Source organism: Nomascus leucogenys, chromosome 22a, assembly GCF_006542625.1.
Source record: "Nomascus leucogenys isolate Asia chromosome 22a, Asia_NLE_v1, whole genome shotgun sequence".
Classification (NCBI taxonomy): Eukaryota; Metazoa; Chordata; class Mammalia; order Primates; family Hylobatidae; genus Nomascus; species Nomascus leucogenys.
In genome coordinates, this window is record NC_044402.1 from 70,507,542 (window position 1) to 70,524,041 (window position 16,500).

Sequence of the window (16,500 nt, forward strand, 5' to 3'; positions counted from 1 at the left end):
GAGCCTAAAATTGAACATTAAAAAGTTAATAAAAGCACTTATGATGCAACTTCACTCCATAAACTTTATCTGCAATGGCAGTTCTAGGAAGAGCTGCTGGTTGGGCTTCTGATACCTACTAGCACTGGAGAAATCACTGAAATTTATTCTCTCTCAGGTATCAACGGCATCCATCTTTCCTCTCCCGGTTTTTCCGTATCCTCAAAATGCACATTAAAAACATAGACAATATTCACATAAAGTGAAAAATATCCAATAAGTTGCCATGATTATTTATATGCTTTTTCTTTCCAAAAATTTTCTTTCTAAAAAATTTCTAATTGTGCTTTATATTTTATTTTTATTTTATATTTGGCAATTAAAAAGTTAGCATTTTGAACATGCAATTTCACTCATAAATCATCACCTCGAATAAAAAATGCACACGCAAAGGATTAGATTAGACTGGGTAATTGAAATGTGAAGTCTGAGTATTCCAAGCTGGAGTTTTGTAATCTGCAAATTTATTACATTGAATCAGTATCAGTCAGCTTTTCTTAATTTCTTTTTCTTTTCTTTCTTATATGTGGTCTCCTGCTCTGTGTCTGGCACCTCTTCTTGCAGCTGTGTAATGGGGGCTCAGTCACTGAGCTTGTCAAAGGTCTACTCAGATGTGGCCAGCGGTTGGATGAAGCAATGATCTCATACATCTTGTACGGGGCCCTCTTGGTAAGAACATCTATCAAACGGGGTATGACAGCAAATGGGATGGTTTGTTCATTGCTTGGGTCTTTATTGCATATTAACAATGGGGAAACTGCCCTATGATATGCGAGGATTATTAACAGCAGGAAGGTGTAGCCAAATGTAGACTTTCATGAGACTTTTCAATAGTAGGGTAATTGCTTTAAAATAAGCATGTAAATTTCCCCTTTCTCTTTCCTGTTGTTTGGTGGTGGTGGGATGCCACGCAGGGCCTTCAGCATTTGCACAACAACCGAATCATCCACCGTGATGTGAAGGGGAATAACATTCTTCTGACAACAGAAGGAGGAGTTAAGCTCGTTGACTTTGGTAATGACTGCTTGTCGTTTGTTTTCTTGATGTGTGCAGTTTAGCCAAAGGGGACAATTTATTGCAATCTCAGAAGACTGGGGCTTCTCTGCTACACCATAGGCTGAGGGACTTTTCCAGTCAAACACAAGCTGGAGGGGGTGGGGGCTCCAGATGGATCACCCTAGGAGATGCTGTTTGCTAATCTATTTTCAGCTTTAGAAGCAATTTTATTAAAGATTGAAAATAAAAGTGTTTCAAAAGGAGAACTTGATGGAAAAACTTTTCGGTTTTCTGCTAAGAATTTCACATCTCAGGGCAATTGTCTATAATTTACATTTTGTCATTTCTTCTTTTGCATATGAAAAGAGAAAGCAGTTTTGTCTTTCAAATGGCTTTCACTAGCCTTAGGCATGCTTATTCCCAGTGAGCAGAAGGTAAAATAGTCCTCTGGGCCTGGGAGCTAACATCCTTTTAAATTGTGTTTATTGCTGCTACATGTGAGGCTGGTTGAACTGGAAACATTAACGGGAAATGGAAGTGTGAGAGGAAATGCAGGGCAATATCACCTAAGGCCAGAGAACTATTAAATATCTCCTTGTAATATCGTATGTTGATATTCATAAAACAACAAACCATTTGGTTTTTTTTTTTAAGTTTATTGAAGGTTTAGTCTTCTAAATGAGTTCAACAATAGTACTTCAGAGTCATTGTTACAAATAATGAGAAAACATTTAGAGAAACACTTTAAACGTGTTGTCAATGTCATTATAGTAAACAAGATTGATGATTTTTAAAAGCGTATTGTCTTATTGCAAAGAAAGAGTTCAGTGTAAACATGTATCAGTTTATCACTTGCTCAGAAGAAATTACTTAAAAATAAATGAAGTTGCTTTAGATGTACTGGTCTATTTTTACTGAAACAAGCAAAGAAAAATAGCAGAGGGAGCATTTTGTTTAAGTCTTATGCTCCTCTTTATAAGGAATGATATAACTCCAATAATATGCTGTGTATATAACATTTGAGGTGTTTTTGCACGTGATTCTGGGGACTGTAAATATGTTGTGAGGGGAAACAGACTGGAAGGATAAGATTGGGGTGGGAATTGATACTGATTTATTCACTCAGCAGCTTTGCGATTTGACGTGGAGTCAGTGTTCCTAATCTTTCCATTAGAAGGTTCCTGAACTTTCAGTGGCTGCAAAAGAAATGTCTAGAAATTAAAATCAGAAAGGTATAGTTGTTTTTGCCAAAATTGTGGTGGAGGACTTGGTAAAATGGGAAATTATCTAGGTCTAATAGACTTTAAAGAGCTTCTTGGCTCTCTAACAAAGAGAATGTCCGCAGTTAACACAACAGTCATCCCCCAATAAACTCACAGACCCTTGGCAAATATATGCTCATGTTTCAAAGGTGTGTACTTTGCTAAGAACACATAGCGTTCAGTTTGTAAGTTTTCGTCATCAACGACATTAGTGGCAACCTTTGTCATTCTCTTAAGGGCTATGTGAGACTTCTGCGTGGTATGAAAGAATACCTTACGTGTGTAAAATGCTTTGCAATTTATAAAGCATTTTCACATTTGTTCTCCTATTTGGTCTTAAGAAGAACCCTCTGTGTTAGGTGTGACTGTTGTGATTATCCCTAGTTTGAAGATGAAAAAACTGAGGCTCAAAAGTGAACAATCACATAATTAGTAAAAAGCATAATTGGGATGGAAAACATTGATTCTTAATCCGGTGGACCTTTACGCCCTCGTGATACGAAGAAGACAGCTGGTTAAAGGACACTGGAGTTACATTAGAATTCAGGTCCTCAACATTGAGCCCCAGATAATATTATTAGTCATTTTCCTTTTCCATTTGACAAACACAGCTTTCTTGCCAGGTTTCCAGGCTTCTAGGCAAGATAAGGCACTGAAACCTTTTTATGTCTACACTGATGCTCTGTTACAGATAGTGCAGCCGATCTTCTTTCTCCATAAAATGAAGCCCCTTATTAAGAAAGAAGTCATGTGAAATAATTTGGAAATATTATATTTCCTATTATAGGATGATATTTTGGATTGATCCCAGTTGTTGATATTTTTCTTTTGATTTTTGCAGTGATATAGACAGGGATGTCCATTAGGGAAAAAAAAAAAATCCTAATGATTTAAATAGAGTGATAAATGCTCCACAGTTGTAGTTTGCCAGCTACAGCTATGGGCCAAATATGACCTACCTCCTATTTTCATATGGCCTATGAGCTAGGAATGGTTTTTACATTTTTAAATGATTGGAAAGGAAAAACCCAAAATATTTCTTGACGTGAAAATTATATGAAATTCAAATTTCAGCATCTATAAATAAAGTTTTATTGGAATGCAGCCACATTCATTCATTTACGTGTTTACTATGGCTGCTTTTGTACTATGACAGCGGAGCTGAGTAGCTGTGACAGAGACCATATGGCCCACAAAGCCTAAAGTACTTATTTGGCCTTTGTGGAAAAAGTCTGCCAATCGCTGGTCTAGCATCATACTTTGCTCACTTTTGAATTCTGATACTCTTTCCTTATAGGTGTTTCAGCCCAACTCACCAGTACACGTCTGCGGAGAAACACATCTGTTGGCACCCCATTCTGGATGGCCCCTGAGGTAAGCTGGAAATATCTAGCTCTTTCTTTACACTTGTTGAAGGCCTTGGTACTATGCCTTTTTATGGGTAAGTCATATGCTCTCCGGAATTTTTAGGGAGAAGAAAGTCCATTATCCTCATTGAACTGTAAGAGTACTAGTTTGGTCAGCAATGCTGGTGACATGTAATCTCAGAAAAGCAAGATTAAGTTATAGCTATCCCATAGGATACCTTCATGCAATTAGAAGAAATTGTCCCTCCAGAAGATGCAGCTCCCTCCAAGGGCCATGGCTTGGCAAATTCATCCAGCCCTTGCATAAATTAGAAAAAGTCAACTTCCCTGGATAGATGCAGCCCCAGAGGTATATGGCTTTGTGAAGAGCCAGATTTCAGCACCAACTGGCCTACAGAACTATATGCGGTGGCCCTGGTTATTTTTTTGTTACCAGATACATAGCAACTTATCTTGTGTACTTTGTCCGCTCTTTGTAGTGAAACATGGGATTTATTCCTAATTTAGGTTTGGCATCATCACAGAACTCTCTGGAAAATGACGCATGTAGAAGTTTGGGGAACCTTCCAGCTAGATGAGGCATGCTCTGAAACACCAGTGCAGTTTAGTTTTTCAGGTCATTTAATTCCACAGTGTGCTGACCTTTGCCTGAGAGCAGCTTTCTGGATTAAACAAATGGGTTCTTTTAATAAAAGGACTCAGATGGTCATCTCCTCAGATGTCTTTCCATCTCTGCATGATGGTATTTCCTCTGTGTGACTGCCAAAGTGGTCTCCTAACAAAGTAAGTGGTTCACAGTAATCTCTGCTTAAATTTCTTCAATGACCCCCCCTGCCTCCCATCATCTATGGCTCTTTCTTTCATACTTGGGTAATGGATAGGCCCATTTTAAAGAAAAAGAAAAATGCTGCAATTTCCAATGTTTACCTAAATCTTAAATATTTCTTAAATACGTTTTACAAAACGTAAAACTAGATATAAACTCTTTGTCATTTTTATTTGTAGAAGTATAAAACCAAAAGGAAAAAAATGTATTATGAAAAAACTATTATACAATGCCAATAACATTCAAGTTAGCAGCTTTAATTTTATGGGACAAATGATACTGTTTTGTGAATCTCCATTGTCCTTTGCAGTGTGCTTATGTTTCAGGACACAATAGTATGGGTTATTTTGAGTCTGGCACACCTACAACCACGTACCATGTGGCTACTCAGTTCTCCTACTACTTTATTCCATTTCAGCTAGCATAATCTGTTTGTTTAAACAGTACCTCCTCTGATCTCCAACTGTTACATCTGTGTTGGCTTAGTGCCAACTTAATAGTAAACATAATATGAACACCGTGTGACAAATGGTCATCCAGATTATCTAGACTATTTTTACTCCTCCTTCTCCCATTATTATTATTAATACAATTATCACTGAAACAAAACCAGAAACGTGAAAAGTTATCTAGGGACTTTGTGAATCCCACTTTGAGAAACACTGCAGGATAAAGTCAAAACTTCTTTGAATTTTGAATAAAGCTCTTAATATTCCAGCCCCTATCTATCCAGCGTTATTTCAGATTACTTCCCCCAATTTACTTGTTCTTAATGCCCCAACAGTAGTGAACAACAGGTGACTCTCCAAATCCCTACTGATGTGTCTTTCCTTTAAACCCTTGGTGTACTATTATATCATCTGGAATGGCCCCCGGGCCTCTGGAAAATTCCTTCTTAATTGGCAAGTCTCAAATGCTGGCTCTGCTGGGAAATATTCCCTAATCCCTTGCCCACATTGACGCTCCTTTCCCTAAGTTTCCACCACGTCCTTACACCCTCCATTAATACAGTATCACCACTGCATTGTAGTTGTTGGCAGGCAGGTCTCCCACTGGACTCAGCTCTGGCAGGGACTTGGGATGCCTAAGCTCAATATAGTGCTTGATGCAGAGTACATGCTCACAAAAAATATCTGTCGGGTCAGGAGCAGTGGCTCGTGCCTGTAATCCCAGCACTTTGGGAGGCCGAGGCAGGCAGATCATTTGAGATCAGGAGTTTGAGACCAGCAGGCAGATCGTTTGAGATCAGGAGTTTGAGACCAGCCTGGCCAACATGGCAAAACCCTGTCTCTACTAAAAATACAAAAATTAGCTGGGTGTGGTGGTACACACCTGTAATTCCAGCTACTCTGGAGGCTGAGGCAGGAGAATTGTTTGAACCCGGGAGGCAGAGGTTGCAGTGAGCAGAGATGCCACCACTGCACTTCAGCCTGGGTGACAGAGTTAGACTCTGTCTCTCAAAAAAAATAAAAATAAAAATCTGTTGAATGAATGAATGCATCGGTAAGAAAGCCAAAGGGATAAGATGCACTTGGAGGACAGTTTGAGGATGGCTTCACAACTATTGATATTAGCAAATTTCTCGGTAGATTTAGATCTGTTCTGAAAGGAAAGCATAACTAAGGTCACTCAACTAATATTTGGGGTGGCATAACATGGAAGATGGTATTCCTGTTCTAATCTAGAGCAAATTGGTATTTTCAAAATCACAAAATATAATTAAGAGAAGCATTTTCTTGGCTTTGTATATTTATGTATAAATGGCTTTGTACACTTATTAAGAGGTGTTTGTGGCCGGGTGTGGTGGCTCACACCTGTAATCCCAGCCCTTTGAGAGGCCAAGGTAGGCGGATCACGAGGTCAGGAGATCGAGACCATCCTGGCTAACACAGTGAAACCCCGTCTCTACTAAAAATACAAAAAATTAGCTGGGCATGGTGGCAGGCGCCTGTAGTCCCAGCTACTCGGGAGGCTGAGCCAGGAGAATGGTGTGAACCCAGAAGGCAAAGCTTGCAGTGAGCCGAGATTGGGCCACTGCACTCCAGCCTGGGCGACAGAGCCAGACTCCGTCTCAAAAAAAAAAAAAAAAAAAAAAAAATGTGGAGTGTTTCTGTAGGGGACAGTTTATGGTGAGCTTTTTGCTCAGATTCCCTGAAGTGGTTCCCCTGTTAGCTGGGAAAAGCCAGCACTGCATCCTGCCTGTTGGCAGTGGATCAATTGAAGAGTAAGCAGTTTAAGGTATAGACACCTTGGCAGCACGTTGCAAGAGTGAATGTCTGACTGTTCAAGTGCAGGATTCTCTCAGGATGTGTGATTGTGTCCGGTATGCTCTGCGACCTAGGCTGTAGCTCTTGGGAATCAGGCCTGCACCATTCTCACATTTTTATTTTCTAAATGGAGAAGGATTTTTTCCAACAAAGTCTCTTTTTGCGCCATAATCCTCCATAGGAATGTCCACAAGTCCATCTGAGCAATGCTTTGGGTCAAGAACAGTCCTTGAAAATATAATCAGTAATTGTTCAAATTAACACTGTCTTCATATGATGGCCTGTGTAGTATATTGATCCTGATATGCTTTCACTTCTGCTTGTATGAATAAGTGGTCTTTAGATTAAATACAACAATGCATGCAATACCAATGCCGGTGGAATAAGAGCATTGCAGATGACTTGTGCTTTATTTTTAAAATGCAGCTGAGAGATCCTTGATCCTATTTTATTTTTGAGGAATTGAACCGAATTGTTTTTTCCCTTTTTTATTTCCATTTTTATTCCACAAGCTTGAGTAAGTATAATATTTAATTCAGATAGCTATTCTACAAACAAGATAGCTAATGGAATGTGACCACAGTACAATAAAATGTTGATGAGCAGTCAAGACACACAGTTCACTGGGGCACCTCAAAGCTGCAGCATGAAATGACTCATATTGTCAACACTCTCTACTCATTTTCTCTTACTACCTCATTTGGACACTACTAAAGTTGAAAGATACTGGCAGATCAGTATCAACTCAGCAGTGTAGGAGAAGAGTTCTGTGGGATGCCCTTAGTGTATTAGTACTTTGAAACAATACTACTGGGGAAATAAATTGCTTGGCATAGTAAAAGGGTTGATCTAAAAGTTAAGATCAGTAGAATTTTTTTTTTTTTAAAGATGGGGTCTTACCATGTTGCCCAGGCTGCTCTCCAACTCCTAAGCTCAAGCATTCCCTCTGCCTCAGCCTCCCAAGTAGCTAGGACTACAGGCATGCACCAACGTGCCTGGCTTAAGATCAGAACAATTTTTTATAAACTGAACACACTGTATGTGAGTAGCATACTGTGACTACAAGAAAGATTATCGTAAGAGAGAAAGAAATATTTCTCATGGAGACTATCTATTTAGCAGATTATCATGAGCAAAATAACTTGAACAATAGATAATTAAGTTTCTCGTGTAATAAGATCAGAGGTAGGTTGTTCCAGAGTTTGTTGATTTAGCAGCTCATAATAATAAAGTCATGAAATCTTCAGATTTTTAAATCTCCCTGACTATGACTGCTGCAAGCTGCATGGCTTCATTGTTCAGGGACTGACTTTAGGGCAGTTATGACAACAGTGCCTGTGAATATCTGAGGGGCAGTAGTGGCTCCAACATGCCAATAGCCACAGGTGAAGGCACTCATGGTGCAACCAAACAGCAAGAAGTTAAAGTGGGTTTTCCTCCACTCTTGGGGTTGAAGGCTTGTCCACCCTACATTTATTTCCCCGGTCTGCTGTAATCAAGTAGTACAAACTGGGTAGCTTTAAACAACAGAAATGTATTATCTCACACTTCTGGAGGCTAGAAATCTGAAACCAAGATGCCAGCAGGGTCAGGCTTCCTCTGAAGCCTATAGGGGAGGGATCTTGCTTTGTCTCTTCCCAGCTACTGGAGGTTTGCTGGCGATCTTTGGTGTTCCCTGGCTTGCAGCTGCATAACTCCAGTCTCTGCTTTTGTAGTGCCATGGTATTTTCTCTGTGTGTCTTCACATGTCCACGTCTTCTTATAAGAACACCAGTCCCATCAGATTAGAGGCCCACCCTACTCCAGTATGACCTCATCTGAATTCAACTAATTGTATATGCAGTGACCGTATTTCCAAGTAAGTTCATGTTCTGAGATTCTGGGGGCTAGGACATCAATGTATCTTTTTTTTTGGAGGACACAGTTTAACCAATAACAAGTTCCCAAATATTAATATTTAGCACCCTTCCTTTGTATTAAATCATTCAAGTTTCCAAGGTAATTAGTCAACTATTTAGAACCTGCAGGGCTGCAGGTTATAGATGCTAGCAAAGTTAGAGGGCTTAGCTTTGCCTGTTTACACACACATACACAACCACCTCCCCTACTCCACACACACCACACACATAGACTGTCTGCACTCTCTCAGCCTTTGGTGTTTGAGGCAAACATGGTTCTTTCTGAATGTACAAAGCATACCAAATTGCCTTCCTGTGTGGGTTCCCAACACCCCCAGACTTTTGTTCTCTCCTACCTACTCTCAGGCAAAGCATTTTTAAAATTATTATTATCTCCTGAGATGTTTGGCCAGCTCATAGTCACTTCCTTGAACCTTCTCTTTACCTGATTAAGCCTCTCTGGTCTCCTGGCCTATAACTTTAGCCTGCATTTTACACACTTAAAAAAACCCACAAAAACAACACAGTCTTCCTATTAGCCATGTTTATGATATCTTTTCTCCTCCACTGTCTCCTGACAGCCAATTTCTTATAGCAAGTAATATGAGTAATAGTGTCCCACATTTGCATAGAATTTTTACAAATAGTATTTTAAAAACACTATCATCTACCTGTGAGAGTGCCACTCGGGCATGACTACATTGATGTTGTAGATAAAGAATCTCAGGCTCTGTCAGGCCAAGTATCCATAGACACAGAGAGGGTAGGTGGGCAATGGTGACCGGAATCCATATTTTGTGACTCACTCAACTAAGGGATTTCCAATATAACCCCGTGTCCACTGTCAATATTGCGCAACCAATTTTTATATCAAACACAGGCCAGGTAATATCCTGGCCTATAGCAAAAGGGATACAAGCCTAGTTTATGTTGATTAATGGTAATGGCAGGGGGTTAGGGGTAGTTGATACCTAAAATACTTTTTCCACCATCACATATGGCAAAGAATTAAACTCAATGTTTGTAAATGACTGAAACCCAAGAGAAAGAACCAATGTGGTCATTATTGTTTTTATTGAGAACACCAATAGACTTTTAAAATAATGGCTTATATTTAGCTGATGTACACTGTGTGACCAGGCTGGTTGTTAAGATATTAAACTGTACTCATTCTGGATGGTAAATGGCCACCATCCAGAGCCCCTCGAGTGCTCCTCAGCCACCAGAGGTGCCCTGTCTTTTACCCTGGGACACTTCTGACCTAATGATCCAGTAACTATGGCGGGAAAGATCTGTTTGACAAGCAGGGATGGCCAGTGCCACATGCCACCTGATTGTCAGATGAACACTGCACTTGCTAAGCAGAGGGAGGCATAGTGGGAAGGAAACTTTCACTTACTGAGGACTGACTCTATACCAGGGACTATGATAGGGGCTTTTAAAGTATTTTATTTCATTTTCACAACAGCTCTCAATAGTGGATATTATTTTCTCCATTTTGTCACTGAGGAAAGTGAGGCTTAAAGAGCTATAGGAGAAATTGGGCCCAAATTCACATACCTAGTAAATATTGAAGCTGTTTGGCTTTTCAGAGAGCATGGGAATGCAAGTCCCATTTTGCAGATGAAGAAACCAAGGCAGGGAAAGGATACTTGTACTCTCACTTTACAGGGTGTTCATATGGGATATTCAGTGTGGAAAATGTGTACCAGCTAACTGAGACAACAGCTCATATAACAAAGACATGCAGAGATATAGTGGAAGTATACTCTGAAATTGGAGTGTGAGACCCATCATTTTAAAAGATGCACATGAAGGACCTATCACCTATAATTTATAGGTTGACTACACTTTGCAATTCTGCCATGCATTAAGGATCTACTATATGCAGCATCTTCCTAAAAAAGCTAACGGTCTGTTTCTGTACTGGAAAACAGACTTCTGGATAAAATAAACATTTGCTTCTTTTTAGAAAATTTTACCCCTCTTTACTTCCATCTGCTCATTGTTGCAAACAAGAGCTAATCAGCTGAGCAGAGAAACAGATGTGCTGTGACGGCTCCAAAAATGGGTCTCTCTCTGCCTGGCAAAGGGTCGTTGACAAGGGACGGTTGCCATAACAACTAGCTTACACCAATGCAGAAATATCGCAAGCTTTTTGCAGCCACTCTTGCCTTTGTTAATTATGCCAGTCCTAGTAAATGATACGATAATGCTATTTCCTTTGGCATTGCCAGGGCTAGAGATGACAAATGAAATATTTTGCATCAAAGGGCTGAGAAAGACATACAACACTATAGAGTTGAATTATTATTATTGTCATTATTACCATTTTGTTTCCTAAGCTCTAGCTAATGGGTTTGGTTCCCAAATAAGAGCTAGCGTTTAGCAAGTGCTTACTATGTGTTAGGTGCTAAGTGAGTTGTGTGTATTAACTCATTTATAAATCTTACAACACTACCAAAAAGGGGGTGCTATTGCTAGTCCAATGTTTTAGATGAAGTAGCTGAGTCACAGAAAGTAACTATTCTTGTCCTTGGACAAGTTATTAGGTGATGCCACCAGAATTTGAACCCGGATGTTCGTCTCCAAAGTCCTTACTTTTTTTTTTTTTTTTTTTTTTGAGACGGAGTCTCGCTCTGTCGCCCAGGCTGGAGTGCAGTGGCGCAATCTCGGCTCACTGCAAGCTCCGCCTCCCAGGTTCACGCCATTCTCCTGCCTCAGCCTCTGCGAGTAGCTGGGACTACAGGCGCCCGCCACCACGCCCGGCTAATTTTTTTTGTATTTTTAGTAGAGATGGGGTTTCACTGTGGTCTCGATCTCCTGACCTCATGATTCGCCCGCCTCGGCCTCCCAAAGTGCTGGGATTACAAGCGTGAGCCACCGCGCCCGGCCCAAAGTCCTTACTTTTAACCACTATACCACAGCAAATTATTTAATTGTGACAACCAGTGTACCAGATAAGTCATGAATTGTTTTTTCCCCCAATTCTTAACTTAGATGAGAATTATCCTTCCTAATATATGAAGGAAAATGTAATATTTCAATGTGATGCTAAAAGCCAGTGTAATTAATGCCCAAGAGAAGGCTATGGAAAAAATAAAGTTCTTTAGAATTGAATTTAGGAGATTTACATTTTAGTCTTAGCTCTGCCACTCATTTTCTAAAAAATGATCGTGGTTCAGTTATTTTAATATGGCTTCAGTTTGAGTAAAAAAGCACAAATTTTAGAGTCATATAGATCTGGGAGCAAATCATAGATACCTGTTACCCATATAACCAGTAACCTCAGGCAAGTTACTTAATATTTCTGACTAGTAAAATGGGGAGAAGTTAAAAGAGGTAAAATGGGGAGAAAAAAACCTGCCTCAAAAGATAAAATGAAATAATGTACTGCAACTGTTCAGGGCAGTGCCAGACACAGTAGGGGCTTCTAACAATGGTGGCATATGTTGCCCCTACCCCTACCTCTGCTTAGCCTGTTCTCATCTGTAAAAAAGAAGAAATTGGCTTAGGTAGTCTTTGCCTTTTAAGGTCCTTTCTATTTTACAGGGAACATTTACTGTTTTTAGAGGCAAGACCTGCTTTCAGTTCTCATAGTCCATGGCTCTGATGTTCCACAAGCAATGAGGGTGGGATCTCACCAAGTTCCCAGTAAGAGTGAACTAATGATGATGCCATGGCTGCTAGATTCCATTTTACCTGGCTCCGTTAAAAGACAGGAGATTCATGAGACCCTGTCTGCCAGTCATATCACTGTGAGGAATGCAGGCTTCAGGAGCTCAGGAGAGTTAAATGAGAGGTTTAGAACTTCAGATCATTGGCTGAAAGACCTGCCTACCTTCTCCAGAAACATTCATCTCTGAGATTCCGTAACCTTTTCCTGTCCCCTGGTTCACCCCAGGCATTGTGTGTCAGGCTCCAAGAAACAGATTCCTTCTCTGGTTCTGAGGCTGGCCCTGGCCTGCCTACATTTGCAGAGTGGTTATGTCTTCTAAGGCCCTGAGGCACAACCCAGACGCTCAGTGTTCCAGCAGGCAAAGGGCCCAGGCGCGGGGAGTGGAAATGACTGGATGCAGCCCCAGGTTTTCACCTCAGCTCCAGCGATACTTCCCTCTCAGCTGGAGCTCTGTGGGGAGGTTGAGTCATGTGTCATATGTCAGCGTGGAGACGGGGGTCCGGTTCTGGAGGAGGCGGTGATATGTTATTACCCTCTTCCTGGTGGGTCTAAATATAAGACCCTATCTGAGGGTTTTAGATCCCAGACGCGCACAAGCATGTGAGGCCCAGAGCGGAGGCCTCACATCCCCTCTGAATGCTGAGTGAGAAGTGCTAAGCCAGAAATGTCAAAGGAACAACTACCAGGAGCATTTGGAATCTTTAAGCCTGTCCTCACTCCTCTCCGGGGAGGTGAGAAGGGTCAAAGCGTCTGCTGTTGCCCCTTCTCTTCATCCACCAAAGAGGAAAAGAGGAAAACTGATTCTGTTACTGCAGGAACAGAAGTGTTTGCTGAAGGAATGTCAGAGTTGGCCTCAGCTCTTCCTGAGCTGTGGGTCCCAAATTACCCATGACTGATCTCCAGTCACTACCTCCACTGCCCTGTTCTGGGTACAGTCTCAGCCCATGAAAGAGAATTCCCTCCCAAGCCAAACTCTACATTTGCTTCCTTGCGTGATGGCCTGATGGCCACTGAGCCATCATGAGAGCAAATGGAGGAGAGCAGTCAGCATGAGGGATGGGACCTCAGAGGAGCCTTGAGTAGGATGAAATAGGAACAAGTAGAGGCAGATGGACTAATGTTTCTTGTGCTCTAATATGTCCCGGGTATTTCTCATACTTTTTTGCGAGGGGAAGTGGGGGGTACAGGGTCTTGCTCTGTCATCCAGGCTGGAGTGCGGTGGTGTGATCTCGGCTCACTGGGACCTCCATCTCCAGGGCTCAAGCGATTCTTGTGCCTTAGCCTCTCTAGTAGCTGGGATTATAGGCATGCACCACCATGCCCAGCTAATTTTTGTATTTTTAGTAGAGACAGGGTTCATCATGTTGCCCAGGCTGGTCTTGAACTACTGGGCTCAAGTGATCCACCTGTCTTGGCCTCTCAAAGTGCTGAGATGACAGGCATGAGCCACGGTGCCCGGCCTCTCATACCTTTTTTAATTTTAGAGAGCTAAACAGAATCACTCTCTAACAGGAACATATGACATTCTCAAGGACATCCTTATTTACATGGTGCTGTCAGCCTGGGTGAGGACAGAAACCACAGATACTTGCTGATGAAGGGATATGTCCAAGTGGGGACTTTCAGATACTCTGATTGATTTGCTTCCCTTCCTGTTTTTCAGATGTGTCATGAAGGAGAAAAACATTTTTTTCCTCAATAGTTTCTGATTGGGTGCTCATCCTTCAGTTCTATCCCCTACTAGCTGTGGCCTTGAGCGCATATATCTCTTAACTTTCTGAATCTGTTTCCTGACTTGGTGTAATAATACATGACCTGACAAGCTGTAAAATGGACTGAATTGTAGAGGTTCTCCTTGTCCTTAACATACTCTGGTAGAAATGGAGCACTAACTGGCAAAGGAAAGGGGCAGCAAGGGAGAGTGAAGGGACAGGGAAGTGAGAGGCGGCAGGAAATCCATCTGCTTAATGCTTGCATGCTGTGCCTATGGGTTCATAGCGTAGTTGTTACTGTGACTGCGGCTCTCTGGATATGGACTCTATTTAGAAGTGGCTCAGCATTCTCCATAATTATAAGGATTCCCAAGAGATGCCTCAATCAGGAAGGTGGTAGGTGACCATGGAGTTTGCTCCTGCTTTGGTCATGAACCGACTGTATGATTTCAGACAAATCAACTGACTCTCCCCTCAGGCCCTCAGTTTTCTCTTCTGTAAAAGAAGGGGGTTGAATGAGTGAATCTTAAAGATCCTTTCATCGTCCATCTCTGTGTGAGGAAGCTCTGGAACAGACAAGGACAGTGGGATTGCACTGGGTCTCCAAGCAAATGTGCTCCTTCACTTTTTGAGTACCAAGGACACATACGAAATTTGGACATGCTAGGAGCTCTGTAGGTATTGGTCCTGAGTCTGAGAAGGGGATTTAACACACAAGTAAGAATAAATGATCTGTTCCCAGGGCTTCAGGGAATTTAGGTGCAAAAATCAGTGTGTGGGCTGACCTCAAACCCAGAGTGAGTTCCCCTTCTACCCTCTACTGGCTATGGTGGGAAGCTGGTGTAGTGTAAGCGTGCTTTGTGTGTTTTTAATTTGAACCTGGCTTTATTTCTCTGTAGACTTAAGCTGAAACTTACAATCCTGGGAAAAAAGAGACCCATAGAACATCACATTATAATTAGAGACCTTCCTGAAGTTCATAAGAACAGTCTAATTTAAATTATTTCTGGCAATTTCATAGGTACAAAACGTGGATTCAATCTTAGCCCTAGTTTTAGTTTTCTGAAAGACCATCCCCCTGCCAAATACTTCAATTTCAGTTCATCTAGTCCATATTCCCTTTACAAAAAACAAGAACGAATCTCAAATATATCCTTCCTTGAAATCATGTATCATCTTAGGTAAGAAACTTCATTTGTTTATTCAGTATCTCAGTTTATAACACTTTAAGATGTTCATTTGTAAACGTGATAAAAATATTTGCTACTGTAATATTTATACTGTAACTACAACTTCTGATTCCAGAGAAGTTCCGACTTAGAAATCTTTATGATCAATAATATTTATCAATTATGCTGCATGAATTATGTAAGCAAAATTAAGAATCCTATTTGCCTTCCTACCTCTCAGCCCATCTTATTTGCCAGTCTATTGCCTGCATTTTTGGGCTCAAGGTCAGCCAAGGATTAATAGTTTTAGGTCTGTTTGCCTTGCCTCTTATTTAGCTGAATTTAGCTCTTGAGATAACAGCATTTTGCCTGTGTACTTGAGTGAAATTTTAATCCTGACCTTTGGTTATAATTTTGGATTGCATGAATGATTCCAGTAAGGTGAGAAATCAGAACATAGAAGGAAAACCTAATTACATTTTTAATGACATTAAAAAATATTAGTGAAAAAATAAAGTAGTCTGAATAATACCTGTTGTTTAAGTTTGATAAATTATTTCTTATGACAGCAAAAATACTATAATACTATTTGCTTGAAAACATTGCTTAAAATTACATTATTGGAAGAAATTTCAGCCCAGCAGCTCTCTGATATAAAATTTGATAAATGGTTAAACTATCTTGTTAGAGAAACTAGGTTTTCTGAATCTAGAAGCTCATATATCGACTGTTTTTATCCCTTTCACATATAGTATAAAACAGACGATCTTTTTGGATAATGAAGATCTTGAGATGAGAAGCTGTAAGCTCAGGTTCTTATACACCAAGTCTTTGTGCAAGAGAGGGTGGAACTCACCCCTATCTTGGTAACTTTATCAATAAGTCCTAGTCATGGATCATGATGGCCCGAGAAAGTGAAAGTACTCTACTCATGCCCCGTGCTTACAGTAGGAAGGGATATAGTTGGGAAGGGAATTTCATTTGTAAAACTGATTAAAAAAATCTGCCACTGGAATAGTTATACTGTAACTACAACTTCTGATTCCAGAGAAGTTCTATTTTAGAAAGCCTTATGTTCAAAAACATTTATCAATTATACTACATGAATAATTATGCTTCATTCTTCTGGTATTAATCTCATGGGGACCTAGTTTTTTTTTTTATTTTTTTGAGATGGAGTCTTGCTCTGTTACCCAGGCTGGAGTGCAGCGGAGTGATCTTGGCTTACTGCAACCTCCGCCTCCCAGGTTCAAGCAATTCTCCTGCCTCAGCCTCCTGAGTAGCT

The 16,500-nt window shown here is 40.7% G+C and overlaps 1 protein-coding gene across 2 annotated transcripts in view; it reads left to right on the forward strand.

Annotated features, from left to right (window-relative positions):
* Positions 1–16,500, forward strand: part of MYO3B (myosin IIIB) — a 503,395-nt gene that overhangs the window by 44,300 nt on the left and 442,595 nt on the right. For both annotated transcript variants that reach the window (XM_003254238.4, XM_003254240.4), the window contains exons 4-6: positions 604–708; positions 954–1,053; positions 3,595–3,671. In XM_003254238.4, coding sequence (XP_003254286.2) covers positions 604–708; positions 954–1,053; positions 3,595–3,671 — 282 coding nt within the window. The remainder of the gene's footprint in view (positions 1–603; positions 709–953; positions 1,054–3,594; positions 3,672–16,500) is intronic.